This window comes from Telmatherina bonti (assembly GCF_933228915.1).
Source record: "Telmatherina bonti genome assembly, chromosome: 4".
NCBI classification, from domain to species: domain Eukaryota; kingdom Metazoa; phylum Chordata; class Actinopteri; order Atheriniformes; family Telmatherinidae; genus Telmatherina; species Telmatherina bonti.
The window spans coordinates 17,473,761-17,492,679 of NC_136622.1; the positions used below are offsets into that span (position 1 = coordinate 17,473,761).

An 18,919-nucleotide genomic window follows, 5' to 3' on the forward strand; every position below is an offset into this window, starting at 1 on the left:
ACTGCTAGGTCTTGACAACATCCATGGCGTAAACATCTGTCTCCAATGTGTATCACTTCCCTAAAGGGAGCCAGTCGACGCTGCATCCTCAAACAGATGACATGCCAAACCAAAGTGACACGCTGAACAGTATCTGGTTTCATTGTGCCAAACCTCAGCTATTGCATCAAGCAGTCACTGCAACTATAAAGATGTGTACGTGATAATTCATTCTGAGATGTGTTTACACCATCTGGGTTCTGCTTAGTTGGGCTGCCTTAGTGTCTGACAAATCTTGGAGTAAGGCATGTGGAGATAGCACTCTATTCCCTGCTGCCGTTTGCCCGATTTGCTTCATGTGGGAGCTTGCATACTTCCTCCTACCATGCAAAGACCAATGAAATGCAATCATACTTCAACATGAAGATTCAGAGAAAACCACTGTGATCAAATCACATTATGATGAAACAAATGATGAAACTGTGGGCAGCATAACTACTTGGAAATATTTTAAGTTTGCATCCAGCAAGAAGATATGTAATATTCTCAGCAAACCTATCGTCATGGTTCCTGCTCTGCCAGGCCTCTAGGACTGCTTCCTTTATCAAGTTTATTTGCTCAACCAGGACTTCCCTGATTGGGAAAGACTCTTGTCACCTGTGCTTTGCCCTACTTAAACTCTCTCCATTGCCTGGTTCCTTGTCAGACTGTCAACAGCATTATGTCAATTTGAGATGCAGCGGGCTGTTTCTATGTTCCAGTGTTCCAGTTACACGGCAAGTCATGTTCCTGGATTATCCTTGCCCTCGATGGATCTTTACCACCCTGTGAAATTTGTTTTTTTCTGGACACTGTCTCCTGCTCTGACTAATGACCACTACTCCTATCCTTTAGTATCCCGATTCCTACCTCTCTGAGTATTACCATTGTCTGTTCCCTTGACCACACTTTAGGAAACTCTACTTGTGTTCTATGTGTTGGGAGTATTTACAAATCCCAGTCAAGCTGTCTTGGTGGACACTGCTGCCCCATGTGACCAGATAACTTTTGAAGGATTGCTTCATTGACCTCCATTCTTCTTTATCCTTTTCAATAAATGCACTTTTGTTAAACTGTTCACTCATGTGTAGGACTAAATTTCTGGGTCTTCAGAGTTTCCCATTACATTTATCATAGTATATCATGGTATCCTTAGTGGCAAGCTTATTGGTGAAACCCAGATAACATTAATAAGGCGATGTATGAGTGTGGGCCATATAACGAACGGTTCAATGACCTCAGTAGCCACACAAATGTTGACCTGTTAAAGCCCCAGTATATGTGAATTACTCCCATACCCTGGTTCAGTAACTAAATGTAAACAACTAAATAATACTCTGTGGCCCCTTATTAAGCACATTATTACCGCTACCAAAGTCACAGAGAGTCACAGATGTGAAAATATCAGCATCTTTCACAAGTTGGAGTGTCCTGTCAGGTGATGAGAAACAGAATTATACATACTGTTTTATTATTCATGTCCATTAAGTTACAGTCATGCCTTCCATGTGTTTGATACCAAGCTACTGCTAATAACAAACATCATTATGTGACTAGTGGGAGGATATCAAAGCTCCTGCAACCTCTATGTCAGTTTTGAAGTCCCTCTCCATCATGAATTGTCTCCATCTGATAAACGCTACAGACTCTCGTTTTCTTTTGGTTATTTATTTTTTTCTTTTCTTGGCTATTTTTTCCTCCCTCCGATGGTGCACAGAGTATAGACAGTACTCCATTTCAATGGAAAACGGCAAGTTGAATGATCCACGGTCATCTTTAATTGTCCCCACCTCCCTGACAAGACATGGGGACTCACAGCTAAAGTGCATAAGACTAACAAGTTTGTCCCCTTTCTACCACCCTTTTCAAAGATGGCGATGCAATATGGCAGCCTTCTGTTGGGTGCACTGCCATGTATGGATTCATGAATAACCCATTTTAAGCTATGAGAACATTTTCATTGTAATTGTGATTAGACTTCTGTAAAATATAGATTTATTAAAGTAAATATTGATTATTGCTAATAAAAAGCTAAATTTGTTACACACTGTACTTTAACATGTCACAGTCACCCCTGATGTCTGTCTTTATGAGTCCAGGTTGGAGTTTTCTTATTGCCCAGTCTTCACTAGAAGATTAATGGATGAATAATGTGCTGAAGCTCCAATAATGCTGCCAACATGGAGAGGTCCTTAAAGGAATGGTAATACTTAAACTCACTGAGTGTTGCCAAGTGACCATTAGAGCTTTATGAAGAATGAAGGAATGAAAAAGTTAGGCACCCTCAGTTAAAGTTTTCATAATAGATAAACGAGTCAAAGACAATCTGATTCAAATAAAGAAATTGGTAGAAAAGACATTGCTTAATAGTTTAAGGCAGTTTTTTGATTGCATCTTATCATTTGAAACCATTATGGCAAACGACTCAGGATAAAAGATTGGCACCCTACATAGTCAGGCCTTTTAGCAAATGCTGCTTATATACACTTTTTGTAGCCAGTTAGGGGTCTTTTACATCCTGGTTTCCTGCCTATTCTTCCTAAAAATGTTTTTGGCTCTGCGAGATACAGGAGACATTTTATCTGTACAACTCTGAGGTCTATCCACACATTTTTAACAATGTTTTGGTTGAAAATCATGAGATAAAACCCTCTCTTTTTTTTTTTTGCCTCTTATGAGAGTTTGTTGGTTTTCAGTCATATTTAGGATTACTATTTTGTTGTAGAAGCCATCTTTTTTCACCTTCAGCTAATTTACAAGAGAGGATTTGTAGTCATTTATTAAAACATATTCTTTCTTTAAATAATGAGTTGTCCCCTACACTCTTGGCTGGCCAAAGTCCAATTAATACAGCTGCTATTTTAACATGAAAAACTACTTATTTCATTATACTTTGTCATATTTGGTCTTCTAATGCTTTTTCCCCCATTGTGGCCAAAAAGTATTGCTGTAACTTTATCAAATTTTTCTTGTATCACTTTCAAACAACATTTTGTTTTTATTTTGTTTCTCAGACTTCTTGGTCTGCGCTCCTGGTGTTGTTAATTCCAATTATTTCTATTGCTTATATAATTTTTAAATCACATTACAAAGTGAAGAAACATTTACCTGAATCATACTTTGCTGCTTTCTAAAAAAATATTTAAATAAATCTGCTTGGTGCAAATTTATAAAATTCATAATGTTCAGTCTGCTGTGTACTTCCTTCTTAGAGTATTGACAGTGAACAAACAGCGGGGTTAACTATGTAATTGGACATTAAGAACTTCTTAAAGGTACTTGAGAGGTAGAATTTTGTGATGGTCCCAAATAAAACAAACCTATGAAGAGCTAGAAAACTTCCTCAACATTGTGAGGGGAAAATGAGACACTGAAAAAAGGGGGTGGACTTATTCTATCAAGTATGTTATTCCAGTGGCAAGCTGTTATTAAGTCTGTGCCTGAAAGGTCACCGTTTTAATTGCATGGACTACTCCACCATACACCCAACTACTAGGTCACAATATAACAACTCTAGCTGACATAATCATGCCTGTGTTTTTAAAAAAAAAAAAAAAAGTGGTTTAAAGTAAGGATTTCACAGATGGACTGATAAATTAAAAGCTTACAAGTCACAAAGATGAACTGAGACAGTGCCAAAGAGCAACATAAAACTTCTAATCTTACACTGACATCTCTAATGTACAAATTGGGCACAGGCACAGACAACGCTATGTAAAACTGCAGACACATTCATGCATGTGCATAAATGTAGGCACATACACATACGTGATCTATATCAGTGTTATTGTTGGCTTAGTGGGAGACAGGGACACATCTGAAGCCTATTAGACCCCCTGTACTACAAAATATGTACCAGAAACGCATACATATACCCCAGCATGAATCAATAAATTCAGTCACATCTATTCACATCTGAGCTGACCAAACTTTCTGTCAGGCTTTTTCTCTAAATATTGCTCTTTTTACATTTTATTTTCTTGAGCTCTGACACACAAACACTCTCAGGATCACAAACAAAGGTTCATTAGGCTCATTACGCCACTGACAGACTTCCCAGGGTATCATTAGATCGCTGCTGTATATTATTACAGGGTGTCAAATATTTCTGGAATCTGCTGTGTGCACAAAGCCATCTTGCATTCAATCACCACTCTCACTCCTCCTCCACTTCATTCTCCTCTCCCGGGTCTCATATTCCCTGTCATCCTTTAGCGTCCTTGTGTAGTTCTCGCTGAGGCGTGTAAAGTAGGAGAAGATACTTAAATCATTTATCCCTTTCTGGCCCAGCTTTTTCTTTTTTATTTTATTTTATCTATACTACACGTACATAACGGACACACCTTAGAAGTTAGTATAGAGGTGGTGTAATAATAAAATGACCAAAAAGACGTAAAGTTTTAACATATATATTGTTTTTTTTCTTCTTTTTGTTGTTGTTGTTTAGTTTAACTTTCTAAAATGCCAAACACAAACACAACTAAATCTTTTTCTATTTTTTTATGTCACTCTCTTCTTCGTATTTAACAATCCAAGTTGACAAATTTTACCTTTTAGTTTATGTCGACTGCCTTGTATTGACTATAATTTTTCTCAACAGCTGTTTTCTTTTTTTCTTTTCTCAAACATATACAACACAAAACAAGGATGCACACTGGTGTAACACATGATACATTGTTTGAGAAGGAGCGGAAGGAAGCCCAAGGCTTATTTAAATCCTACTCCTTATTCACAGTCTTGAATTTTCACAGTTATATGGCTATAGACACAGATTACATACTGAAAGTCATCAGCCAGATGGCAAAATATAAAGCAGCAAAATAAATCATGAATTTTCTTCTTTTTTATATTTATCCAAAAAAAAAAAAATTCTTGTACATTTTTTTTAAACTGAATAATGTTTAATTTACATCATTTTAAATGATCACTTAGTCCATTCCATAAAGTTACATATAATTACTGTAATAGAAACCAACTGATTGAATTATGACTTCGATCCAATCTCCCATTCTGAGCATGCACGAGGCGACAGTGGGAAGGAAAAAACTCCCTTTTAACAGGAAGAAAACCTCCGGCAGAACCCGGCTCAGGGAGGACAGCCATCTGCCTCGACTGGTTGGGGTGGAGAGGACTTTATACAACAGTATTCTACTTTACTAATGTAAATATAATTTCTAGTCATGATTATTTATCCCGATTTAGTATGACTGCATTTATAAATCCCTGTTCAAATAAACTTGCTCAGTTGAGGAGTCAAACTGGCCACATTAAATCTTTCATTTTGAATTAATCCTGTGTGGATCATGAACAGGGCGACATGCGACAGTGAAGTGAAAGAACTGACAGGAAAAGACCTTAGACAGAATCAGGCTCAGGAAGGGCCGCCATCTGCTTTAACCATTTGATATATATTAAGACAACAAACAGGTTCAATTACTCTCCTAATTTCTTCTTTTTCCTCCAAGCAGCAGGTAAAAGAAAAGAACAGCTGCAGTTGCAAAATACACAGTAATAAAGGCAAAAAATTACAGATGAAAATGTCCAGAACCACATATTTTTATAATAAAATGATTATTGTCTTTTTTTTCATATGCATATACTTTAAACTTACACTGCAAGAGAAATTTTGTGACTTCTAGGAAGAGTTGTTTTACAATTTGCTCTGAAACATGCTTCATCCGTGACGGCACACAGACATATTATTTCCAGTATCAGGTATTGTTCCCTTGTCACTCAAATTATGTCAGATTTATTTTCTAAGACTTTTTAGAAGGTATTAGTTCACAGCTAATAAACTTCAGCAGATGTTTGCTCTCATTGTTTAAACTTGCAGGGAATTGTCCTGGCAGAAATACTGCATGCCAGATAGCTGATGACATAGTAAATCCTGGGATATCCTGCCAAATTGTTCCTGTTCCTCACTGGAGATGTCATTTTTACAAATACAGTTCATATCTTAAATAACACAAGTGGGATAACTACAACTGCTGTCCTTAACAATATCATTCTAGTTTCTTCCTATCTTTGACTTTTTGCTTTCAGTATCACCACTTTTTCTTCCTGCGCTGTTTTATGTTAAACTTTCTTTCTTCCTTAAGTTTTATTCCCTTTCTGTCACACACACACACACACACACATTTATATACACACATTGACAAACTCAAGGCATATTCTCCCTCTACGGACTCAAGACGCCTATCAATGTTTCTGTTACCCGATCTTCCCTCACAGCCAATCAAAACACAGTGTATGGTGTTACCTCATCACCCTCGATCCTCATCAGCCCTCACCCTGAGCCTGACCCTCCCCTTCTCCCCTTATTTCATCATCTCCCTCTGCCTTCTTTCTCTTCTTATCTTCCTCCCTTTCTTGACAGCCAGCTGCTTTCTCTCTATCCATCTTCCTCTTTTGCCCACTTTCATCTTTTTGTCTCCCGTCTTTGTAACACACTCTAACTCCATTACTCAACCATACCACACACTTTTAAAGTTCATCTCTCTCATCTGAAATAATCCATAACAAACTTTTCTCATCTTGACCTGAACTTCTTTCCATCCTTTTCTTCATCCCAGTGCCTTTCTTCTCTTAATCTCCCTTTTCATCACATTAAGTCAGACATCCACCATCCTGTCTCTTCCCCTCTTGCTGATCATTACTTTATATTACTTCTTCGCTTCTATATAATTGAAATCAAGAGTTTTTTTTCTCTCTTGATGCCTTTCATCTTCTTCAGCCTTCTGACCACTCTTATAGGTGCTTCATCGGAGACCTCCAACTCTAAGTGAAACTCTTTGTCAAGGATTTCAGTACAGCCAGTGCAGCCAAATCCCTGCTGGCCTCAGACAGACTTTAACCAAAACTAGCAAAATGCATTTAGGTTATCATTTTTTATTCTGAAAGTTCTATTTTTTATTTAAAATTTACAACAACTGATTTCCACCTTGAAACACAAAATGTCCACAAGCAAGTCAGAGTGCTGTCAGACCCATTAGTTGATGTCAAAATATTAATCACTCTCCAAAAAAGTCCACATTTTATTTAATTAAGTCATCTTCCCCATGTCTACATGGCTAAATGCATTAAGTTGCTGTTATGTGATTTGCAGATTAACTGTGTTAACAAGCCAGACACTTAAGACGTGAGTTTATGTATGATCTGACTACAGTAAAACAGCAGCTAAGAAACTGGAATATGAAAATGACAAGTATATCTAGCTTTATTATGACGTTTACAAATGTTTTGTAGAAACTAAGTAATCAATTGAAAACTCATATTAATCAGTTTCACAATGAAGCCACATCAATTAAAATGTATAGTTGAACATTTTGAATATATTATTAGTAGTAATTTTTTTTTATGTTGTTGTTATTGTAAATATGCTAAATGTGCTAAAATGCAATATTTAGCATACATATACAAAATTATGTGTTTAAATATTACGTTATCAAAATGCAAAGTGATGTGTTTGCTCATCCAAACTTTTCCTCTGGAATCTCTGAGCTATAATATCTGCATGTCTCTCAGCTGCGGTTTAATTAACATATCAGTCCGCAGTAGAGTCCTTTGTACTTGGTTCTGCCTTTCAGCATTTCCATTGGAACTAATTGATTTCTACGAGAGAGGCTGCATTTTGTTTCAGAGCAGCATCTCATTTTCTGTAATGCCTAAGTTCCTCCTTCCTGTATTAATGAGAGTTCCCATCACCTCTGGCCTTGTTATCTGGTACTTTACATTGGCTTTATACCAAAACAAATAATGCTAAAACAATTAAATAATATCAGAACACAAAGAACTTTTTATTTTCTTCTGCTTCAGTTTTCGTACATTTGATTTCTTCAGCTGAAAGTCCAGCTCAGTTTTATGTGGCACATGGTGATCTTTTAATGTCTCCGTCAGAAAATATAAGAGCAAAGCTGAGATTGTTTCTCTATCCCAGTTAGAGAAAAAGAGTGGTGAGGGGACGTTACATCCTCAAGCTGGAACAGCAAGACGTACTATAAAACACTGGAAAGGCATCTGTCATCTCAGCTCCACAGCCCAGCATGCAATGTCAAACTGTGACATTTAAGATAAGTCCAAGACCAACATTAGTTCAAGTGAGCAAAGTTTTCACTGTGATTTGTTTTAAGCATTAAAAGCTTTGGGAGAATCATGTAAATTATAGAGACTTTCGTTGCAAAACTACACTCTGTAGAGGCTATTCCGCAGCGGAATAGCCTCTACAACTCTCTTGGGCTTTCAGCGTCGCTGGTGTCAGATTGTTCAAAATATTTGTTGGCTAGTTGGGGACAACAAAGCAAACACTTGTTTTTCCATCTGCTGGCCACATGGGCTGTTTTTATGTGAGTCATTAACATTTGCGCCTCAGTTTGACTTGATTGAAAATACAACATGAGTCAAGAACCAAACCACTTGTTGAACACTTAAACTTTGGTGACGTGGCAGAAGTTAACGCTGATTCGGCACCTTATATATGTATTTTCTTTAGGGCACTTCTTTGAAATTATTCTAAATATTGTTTGAGAAGTTTGACCAAAAAATTTATGAACACTCACAAATGTGTTGTGTTAATCTGTGTGTGTATTTGTAGTAAAGTACTTACAGCAGATTCTGCATCATACTTCCCACAAGTACTAAAACCTGACTTTTTATATGTCATGTTTCCAGTCATTAAGTCAACCAGTGAATGGATCTGGTTTGAAATTAAGAAAATTTTGATTCCATTTTCCTGCAGACCAGTATGCCTTGGTAGTTTCCAATAACAGTTTAAATAAACTTAAATAAATATTAGTTGGTCAGAATTTTTTTATTTTTTGAACAACATTTTTGTAAAAAGATGTGTAAACTCTTGCTCTTTAAGAAGAGCTTGATACTAAATGTCTTAGGGCTCTTAAGGCTTTTCTCATTGGAAAATCTGTTATACACATGAGATCTATCGGCAGCCAACAGCAAAGCTGTAAACTGCAGCCAATGTACAAACCTTAATTTCATCTAATTCTTTAGAGCATTCTTCATATTTTCACTGCTAAAAACTGCCTTTAGGAATACTTTGTTCTTGTGTCATCCCTGCATCTCTGGGAGTTTCTGTTTTAAGATTGTTGCCACTTAAGAGACTTCACAACCATGTATTTAGATGGCTAATTACAAAAGAAAAATCCTCATTTTTTTTTAATAAAAACATGGTCATGAATTTCATGAAATACTACCCAGTTAACTTCTTCCACTGACTTCTAACTCCTGAAATGGATACATTCACATAGTCTTCATAAAGCTATAAATAGCATCAGATTCTGCTTTGGTAAAAGTTTGTAGATATTTATTAGTTTAAGAATCTCTGAAATTCTCTTGCAACGCTTTTAAATTTGTTAGAGTTACTGTTACAAGGAAGCAAAGGCCTAGAACAGATAGGGAGGTTCAGAGCTCTTGGGGAGAGCTGGGAGGGAGGCTGCTGCATGTCTTCAATTTTCAGGGTGTGGCAGAGTGTAGAAAGATTATACAAATAGTTTTTAAGGACTCAAACCCTCCTGGGTGAGGGTCTACTGCTGTGATTTGTAAGGATAACATTAAAACAACCATCACTGCTGAGAATATTGATGGTTGGTTTTGGCTAGATCTTCAGCATCCTCGCTGCTGCATTGCTTTACTTAACACACTGGCCGGATAACAAGGGATAGCCATAAAGATTTCACAAAGACAAGATACAGGAGACCCCAGCTATGCCTAAACACACACATACACACACAGACACATTTCCAAGAGCTCCTGTGTGTAAGTGGAGTACTTGGTAATCTACATGACAGATAGTCAAAGCCACATTGTTAGGACTTGAACCCTCAACCTTTGCTTCTCAAAGGAACCAGTGTCTTTCAGCCTTCACGTTAGCTCTTCTCTTCCCTTTATCCATTTGTCTGTCATTCTTCCTCAGCTCTCATTTTCTTCTACGCTCTCTCAACCTCATCCATTTATCTCTCCACCACCATGACCTCTTTATCTACACTTCACTGGTATTTCCATCTTGTCCAAGGCTCCCTTTTCCTCTCTTCATCCAGTTTCCACGTCTACATTTAATCTGATGGATCCACCATTCGCTTCCTCTTCACAGTCAGGGATCTGTCAGTCATTACCTCCCTGCCTGCTCTGCGAGATTCCTTCTTTTGTTGATATTCGCCCCTTCAGTTTATCAATCAGCTCGTTGATTCCTTTGCATGTTGTAATTCACCCGGCAGTTCTGGTTGGAGCAGCTGAGCCTTGTAGGTGCCGTGCACCTTGACCTCTCAGGGTATCAATGCCGTGTTTATCTTGACATGCTTTGCACCAACGCTAAGCCATCTAAATCCAGCGGGAGTTTATCAGTCTAGCATTGGACTTTAAGGAGTGTGCTGTAGTGTTAGATTTATCTCCCAGGATTAACCAGTGGGCGTTCATCAAGGGAAAGTACAACTAAACAATTCATACTTTCACTAAGTTGTACCTTAACACAGCAATGGTTCATATTAAACACTAATATTTCAACAAACACATTGTTGGTGACAATAAAGTATGTTAAAAGAGTAAAATAAAGTACAAAGAAGCTGTTTTAGCTTTTACATCAGTTTTAAGAATTCCTAAAACAGAGGAATAAGTCATTTGGTATGGACTGTCCTCTTCCAGACGTACCGTATCTTAGCAACTCAATCAGTTATTGTCACGGCAAACTACAACTGGAGTGCCCAATTTCACCAGTGTTACTCAAAATTATAAACCACTGCTGTAGGAGTATTACCGTTATCTTTTTGAAACAGGCACAGTCTACAATTTATTCATATTTGGGTTTGATGTTCTTTGTTTGATGGATATGCTTGCAGCTATTGTGGTGTATTGTCAATAGATGTGCTGATTGCCTGGCTAGTCAACACAAACACTGTGTTCGACATCGACTTCTATGTTTATGTATGGCTGAAGCTCAGAAACTTTTTTCTTTTTTTGATCCATCAGATATAAATGCAACAGGCGTACAGCAACATGTGGTTGGATTCAAGTCAGTCTTCACTGTGGAAGATTTTAACACACTTGTGACGATCCATACTTAAATGTGCAATGACTAAAGCAGAGAGATAGCGTTGTTTTCTTTCCGTTGTTTCTTACTGTTGGCGTATTTACAGTGGTTCTGTTTGGTCTGCTAAAGACGTGACACCTGGTTTGTGAGAAAACTTGGGGTCTCGGCTCTAAAACTAAGACCCCTCAACGGGGGAACCGTTCATGTGGGTGTCGTTCAGTCCGAGTGTGCGTGAAGCAAAAAGAGCAGCGATTTATCTGCGTGTGTGTGGACCACTTTCATACTCTGTGTGCGCATGCGTGCAGCGATGCGTGTCTGTTAGAACAAACATTTATTACAGTCGCGGTATTAATGTGAGATAAAAACTTCTTCTTGTTTGTCTCTATTATTCTGTCATCTGATTCAGAGTGGAAACCCACCAGCTCTTCAGATGAAGAAGGACCAGGTCCTTCCAGAGGAAGACTACATTCCTGCCCTTCAGACCACCAGGACCACTCCTCATCATAACAGCTACATATTCTTCTCTCCAGCTTTTTTTACTTTACTTTTACAAACAGTCCTTATCAGACAATAGTTCAAATCTAATGTAAATATGTAAATTGTATTGTGTTATGGTGTTTTTATTATTACATTTTGTTTACATTACATAACATGGCATTATATTGTTTACATATATAAAAATGATGACAGTAAAACTTATTCGGACTCTTATTATAATGCACATTAGAAAAAATAAGCTTTTAGTGTGTTTATCCATCACCTGGTGAATTTCAATAATACTGATAGTAAATATGAATATACAACAAGATTCCTCTTGATGCCACCTTTCATTAGAGGTCTCATTGATGACTGTATGTTGAAGTGTTCTGGAGTTATAGCTTATTGAAGTTGGAGTATCCAGAGTGGCCATTTGGAGACTCCAAATGGCCACTCTGGAGAGCGCGTGAACATACTTACAGTAAAGCCCTCATAGAATAATAATTGTGGCTGCTATTGTCACCAAATTTTAACTAGTCATAGGAAAGGCTTCAGGCTACAGCTCCATCTGATTTTCCAGTCCATATTTCCATCTCTCCATGAGCAGCATGTTGACAAAGTAGAAGAAAAATTCAGACGAGGGAAAAAAACTGAAATTACCTTGTTTTCCAACTTCAATAACTTTATGCTGGTTACGGTTACAATAAATTTGAAAGCTCAAGGTAAAACTTTAGTGTTTTCTTTAAAAAGAGACCATGCTTTTGAATATACTCCAAAGGGTTCAAGAACAGCAGCTACTTTAATTTGGGTATGTCTTTTTCAGGCGCATTGGCATTTTGGGGGTGACTGTTAAGGGGTTAAGGAAAACTGCTAAACTGTAAAAATAAAATAGTAAAAAAGAAAAACAAAAAGATAAATCACATTAACCTGAAATGAACAAAGAAAAATATATTGACATCAGCCATACATCTGTTTTAACAGGATGAAATCATCGTGCAGTTTTATGATTGGTTCAGTGCAATGTTAGCTACTTTTAATAATGATGCTTAAATAATTGCTGTAAGAGCAGATTTTTTCCAAAAACATTGTTTGCTGTAACAGAGCAACTCAAGTTTCTTGGAAATATTTTCCATAAATGAAAATAACTGATAAAATACTGTATGCAGCTGTCACAAAGCCACCTGCTTCCACTTTATGTTGACGAAGAAAGAAAAAAGCAAAACTGGAATTGCCAACAAATATTCAAGGTTCATTTTGAATCAGCTCTGCCAAGTTATGAGCCTCATTTAATTCCTTTCATAAGCAAGAAATGCTGCCAGCCATGAGGTTTATTCTTTATCAGCATGAGAAGCTGCGGTTCGGTCCCTCAGTCCCAAAGAGCAACAAATCCGGGACAGATTTGTTTTTTCTTTCCCATTTACGGCTTCTCTAGTCACTTTTCTCATTAGTTTCTTTGTCCTGATCATCCTTCTGGCTGCCACTGTCCCCATTTTTTGAGTATAAATTTTCCCAAATTTATTATGTTCAGTTTCTTTCCATCTGATCTCTCATCTGGCTCTCTGTTTATCTCCACCTCCTCCTCTCTCACACATTTACTGTCAACGCTCCCGTTCCCTGTCACTAATTCCTTCATCATCATCTTGTCTACAATCTTGCCAGGTCAACATCTGAAAACCATTACATGAGAGATGCTGTTGACACGCAACACAAGTGACACGTTGAAACACACTATCTACATCAGACGGAAAACCTTTTTTTGTTACTGCTATCACACATTTACCGTTAACGTACAACGTAGCAACTCAGCAGATGCAGATGTTAGTCAGCAACATGTTCTACTTACACAGTAACTCACCCGTTTGTGTTCCCCGATAAAACCTCACAAACTTGCATACTAACAGCTCAGCACACTTCGGTATCTACACCGAACAGTCTGTTTCTTGTGTGTGCTTGGCACACACTTTCCCTCTCTTCACATCATGTCTGACGTGTCAGAAACATGTAGTGTGTTACTTCTGACAGCAAGGACACATTACCCACATTTGTTTAAGTACAAATCTCAAATGAGGCAGTCCCTGCTGAGGAAGATAGAGGTGGAGTGGAATCAGGTGTTCATTATTACTACATTTGTCTGTTCAACTTCTATAAGACAAGGGGAAATAAGACAATTTTGAAAGAAAATGCTTCAAATAGGCTTAAAATTCACATGTACAACATCAGCAATGCTAAATAGTCAAACTAATAAGGCAAACTTCATGATGTTGGCTCACGATCCAATATTATCCAATATTTCAGATGGGCAAATGTATCTTCCCTTCACTCTGCCTTGGGGGAGGGGTGACTGACATGATCTATACCATTTTAAAACTTAAAAAAAGAAGAAATATGAAATTACAATGCACCATTCTGATGTAGGGCTGCACAGTGGAATAGTGGTTAGCACTGTGGCCTCACAGCAAGGAGACCCCTGGTTCGATCCTTTGGGAGGTTTGGTCAGTGGCCTTCCTGTGTGGAGTTTGCATGTTCTCCCCGTGTATGTGTGGGTTCTCTCCGGGTACTCCGGCTTCCTCCCACCCTCCAAAGACGTGCATGTTAGGTTAATTGGTTACACTAAAATTGCCCCTAGGAGTGAGTGTGAGTGGTTGTTTGTCTCTGTGTGGCCCTGTGATGGACCAGCAAGCTGTCCAGGGTGTATCCTGCCTTTTGCCCAAAGACTGCTGGGATAGGCTCCAGCTTCGCCGTGACACTTCACTGAACTAAGCGGTGAGGATAATGAATGAATTAATTAATTTTGAGGTACATACAGATTATGAAAACTCTCTGAGTTTTAAACTTCCAAACTTCTAAAGTTTTCTTCAAAGAAAATGTGTTTTAACTTTCATAGAGATAATTTTTCTAACCATTCCTGCTAAGTCTGTCATTAATCTATACAGACTATTACTTCATGCATTATAAACATAGAATGTTTGGCTATTAAACCTGCAGATTAAAACGCCCCTTTGGCTATATGCTGCATTTCAAGCGGACATTTAAGAATTCAAACATATGTCAAACCGAAACACTAAAAGCTTCTATGTCTCTTTAATGTTTATATACACCCTTGTAAAAAAAAATAAGTTAGTTTTAAAAAAAAGTGAAAGGAGCCAGTTGGCTTGCAGACTGAGCTTTCAAGTTTCTCTATTGTTCCGTTTGTTCTCTGATCTGCGTTTTAGATCAGATCAGAGGGCCTGGGAGCCTTGCAGCTGAACTTGAGGAAAGCAGGCAAGTTTACAAAGAATGACCTATTACATGATCCAGAGCCGAGAAGATGGATGAAGATGGATGGAGAACGGACAAAGAAAAGAGCTGAGAGATGACAGGATCAGAGACGCCCTACATTCCATCAGCTCCGGAGTCTCCATCTGACTCCTGGTGACGCTTTGCCCAGCTCCGCCTAAGACCAGCTAACATCCGCCTGTATGTGCATCTGGGCAATGCCAGCCAGGAAAAGAGACATTCATTTGCAGGCTGTTAGCATAAACAAACAAACGCTTTCACCCTGAAAGTACGTGCAACGTGATTAGAACAAGACACTGATGTGAATGTTGGTGTTTTTAAGTGAGACAAAGTGAATATTGTATCAGAACATGTGCCCAAAGTCAGTGTGTGTGTCCGACCATGCAAGTACACACCAAGAATTTGAAGGAATGAAAACTAAGGAGGCAGACTGAAGGGAGCAGAGGACAAATACACAACACAGAAAGGAAGAAAGAGTAAGACAGAAAGATGCATTATGGGAGGTTTGTATGTGGATGTAGGCATCTGGGAGTCCTGCCACCACTACACACATTAAATACCATGACGCGTTACTGTCACCTCTTGATACACACAAACACACATGGACACTGAATGCCATCGTGAGCCAGAATTTAAATGTTTATTTTAGAAATTAGCTATGATTTGATCTTATTATTTTTGCGTAGATTTAGTAATAAGACACTATAAATGATCATTACTTTCATTGTGAAAGCTTGCATAGTTCTGCGGTAAAAACAGCCCTCTTCCTGCTTGAATTTTTACACACTAATTGATTGAAATTAGATAATGACAGCTTTTCCTGTCACTAAATTGCCTCTGCATCCTCTTGGGAGTATAAACGCCCTGTGGGCTTTCGAGGATTACTTGACAGAGGAGGCTGCTGGGAAAAGAAAAGAGGTGGATGAGAAAGACAAATGCGAGACTGGAGATTGAACAATTACAATAAAGACTGAACAAACCGGCTATACAAAGAGGCAGGACCATATTTAGAAATGGTAAAAAAAAAAAAAAAGGGGGTAAGAGTTGAATCTAGATGGAAATTATGTAAAAAAAAAAAGGGTAAACTGAGGTCACACTAAAGGTCATCAAGACAGGAAGGAACCGTGAGGTCCTAATGAGCATCTTCCCACAATCTTCATGATGTACGAGTTTAGTCTGTCTGATCACAAGTAAAAAGAAAAACTGTTTTATAGTGTGCTGTTTTTTTTTGCTCCACCACAGTTTTGTAAAACAGGCTTTGTACGAGTGAAACGCAATGACTCACAATCACAGGCACTTCTTTTTCCATTTGTCATGTTTGCACGGAGCCTGACTTTATTTTCTTAATCACATACGTCTCTCTGCTCTGTCTTTACTTCACAAATGTGCTGAAGGGTCTGCTGAGTAATTTACTGGAGACTGAAAGTAAAAGTTCCTCAGTTTAGTCATTAATTGTTCTGAAAAATCAAAACAAAAAAAGGAAAGCAAGAAGAATGGACTGAGGGTGGGGTGGCAGATGTGTTTGTAGATGTGGGGTGTTCGAGCTGTCTTCTTCCTGCTACCCTACTAAATTACATCCAAGTTACTGGGCTCTTCTTAAAACCAAAATACAAACCAGCAGTTTTTGACTTTGCCAGTAAAACCATCATTTTATGGTTAGTAAGAGTTTGTCAAAAAGCTGTAACGCCAATACTATAAGTTGAATACCTCCAGATAAACAGCTGGTGGCGCCAACTCTTAACCACAGTAGCAGAAGAAATAGGCAAAGCAAAGCCTGATCCCAATCCTTTTCTTTGGCCCTCCCCCTTCATTTAGTAGAAGTGAGGAGTCTCTCATCTTTTAGAGATCAAGAAGCAACGGTCATCCAAATGACCAATAATGCCCAAGCTGAAACACTAAACAATTACTACAACTTTTCCCCAAAACCAAAGGAAGAACATTCCCTGGCAAACTCGACAAAGCCAAGTGGTAGGGACATGGGGGGCTTTTAAAGTGCATCAGTCAAACCTTAGATAGTGGAAGCTGTGACTGAATGACATGTTTGTTAGTTTAATTTAGCTGATCAAATGTCTGAATAGAATTAATTCTTAAATCAGCTATTTCCAACTTTATAATCACTTATCCCAAGGAATAAAAAGGACAATATGGATTCCATAAAGATTAAAGAGTCCATATTATTATTATTATTATGATTAATTAAAATTTCTAATTCTTTTTGGGGAAACTAGACAGGTTAAATACACAATTTTTTACCTCCTCGTGTACATTCCCGCAGCACCTTCCATCCCTTTCTAGCTAATACGCTTTGTTTTAGCTCCTTTCTCTTTAAGATCCACCTTCTGCTAGACCCGGTTCTCTCAGATCAGTCAAATATGTGCAAGACATCTGCACTCCTACTATGGAGAGTGTCTAACAAGTCATTAGGCAGGTATCATACAAATGTGTTTCTTGGCGATGTAGGCATGGATCAAAAGAGAAATCTGCACTGGATATTTTTTGTTGTTGTTTTTACTCCATACAGTCTGGGACTCCGTTTAGCATTTTCAGACATTCACAAAAAGCGTTAACACACTGTCAAAAAGCTAACAGAACCAATTGTGAAAGATAAAAATAAAATGTATTCTTTTAACCCTATAGCCTAGGCAATGTAGACTGTCTCTCTCCCACTGTGCTGTGTTTATTTCCAGTCCAGCCAGCAGGAAGACCAATAAGCTCAGATGGTTGCTTTTCTCTGAACAAACTGAACAGGAGGAAATCCTGCGTGATATCTAACCACGATGATGATTGCTGAAGGCTGCAGGCTGAATTAAATGAAACAATGAACCCTGCTTGGCAACAACAGTCAACACTTAAACACACACTTTACTGGGTTATTATCTTTAAAACATGAATGACTCATGAGCAACAACTGGGCTCAGATTGGAGAGGAGAGACGAGGAAAGCGTGTGAACAGGCCAAAAAAAGACACTCTACATGGTAGTTTTTCCCCAATATGAAGTTGTTTCAGCAGTGTTAAGTCTAAAAATGTAAAAATAAAAAAATAAAAAACTACAGCAGGCCTAATGAGTTTATTAATGAAAATCAATTTTTAAGTAAGATAAAAATACATTCAAAACTTGAACTGCATGGAAATCTGACCTCAGCTTAATACAGCACAGTAACTGCAGGCTTATATGCAGCTCCTGTAACACTTTAGGAGTTTGAATGATAATGAAGTTACATGCTTCCGAAGTATTCCGTTGCGGTTGCCGTTCCTAATAAAACCTTTATAATGAGACAGTCGCACCCCAGTGTATCCCACCGCAGAAAGATGAACCTTGGCCAACATCTCCTCCGGCTGCGCACCCTGCCCGCGCGCCTCCTAAAACACATAAACCCCCCGACACAGTAGCCAAAACAGACGGCAGAATTAAATGTTTCCAGCACGGACCACCGCGAAAAGAAAAGTGGCCAAATAAAAAAACGACCTGGGTGTTAAGCTGAAACATCCACTCAGGAAACAAACGTACAGTGGATCTGTTAGGAAGGGATTCTTTCAGATAAATATTGGGTCACCTGACAGTCAAAGCTGCCAATTAATGCCACCTGCCGACATGCGCACGCGGGAGAGGTCATGGTTGCTCCTCTGTGGGGATGGATGGAGGAATGGTTACCTTTGTAGGACAGTCTCAGCCTTGGCACGCTGAGTTTGGCTGCGGAGACGGCGGCGACGAGCAGCGCAACGATGGTCATGCTGCAGAGGAAAGGTGTAAATCCCTTCATTCTTTTTTTAAAAGATGTCCTTCAGACTTGAACTGATGCTCAGCTTTGAACAAATTAAACGCGATATCCCCAAGAAACTTTGAAGAAGTCACTGTTATTCTTCTAATTATTGCGCGTGCGTAAAGGCGGCTGGATGTCCACTCCGCGGAGTGACTGCAACTCTTCCCTGGCTGCTGAGGACTTTCACTGACGCGGGTCTAAAGGCTTTAACAGTTCAGTTGCAACAGCAGCCCAACAGGAGTCTCCTCCAGCTACTCACATAGGGACACCACGCCTTTCCAGCTGGGAGAGAGAGAGAGAGAGAGAGAGCGAGAAAGAGAGAGAGAGAGAGAGAGAGAGAGAGAGAGAGAG

General features: G+C 38.6%; 1 protein-coding gene across 1 annotated transcript in view; it reads right to left on the bottom strand.

The window, feature by feature from the left end:
- The window catches only part of sema3bl (sema domain, immunoglobulin domain (Ig), short basic domain, secreted, (semaphorin) 3bl), a 68,263-nt gene extending 49,685 nt beyond the window's left edge, over positions 1–18,578 (bottom strand). Inside the window, exon 1 of the mRNA XM_079239080.1 lies at positions 18,460–18,578. Coding sequence (XP_079095206.1) covers positions 18,460–18,568 — 109 coding nt within the window. The 5' untranslated portion in view covers positions 18,569–18,578. The remainder of the gene's footprint in view (positions 1–18,459) is intronic.
- Positions 18,579–18,919: the final 341 nt, after the last annotated feature.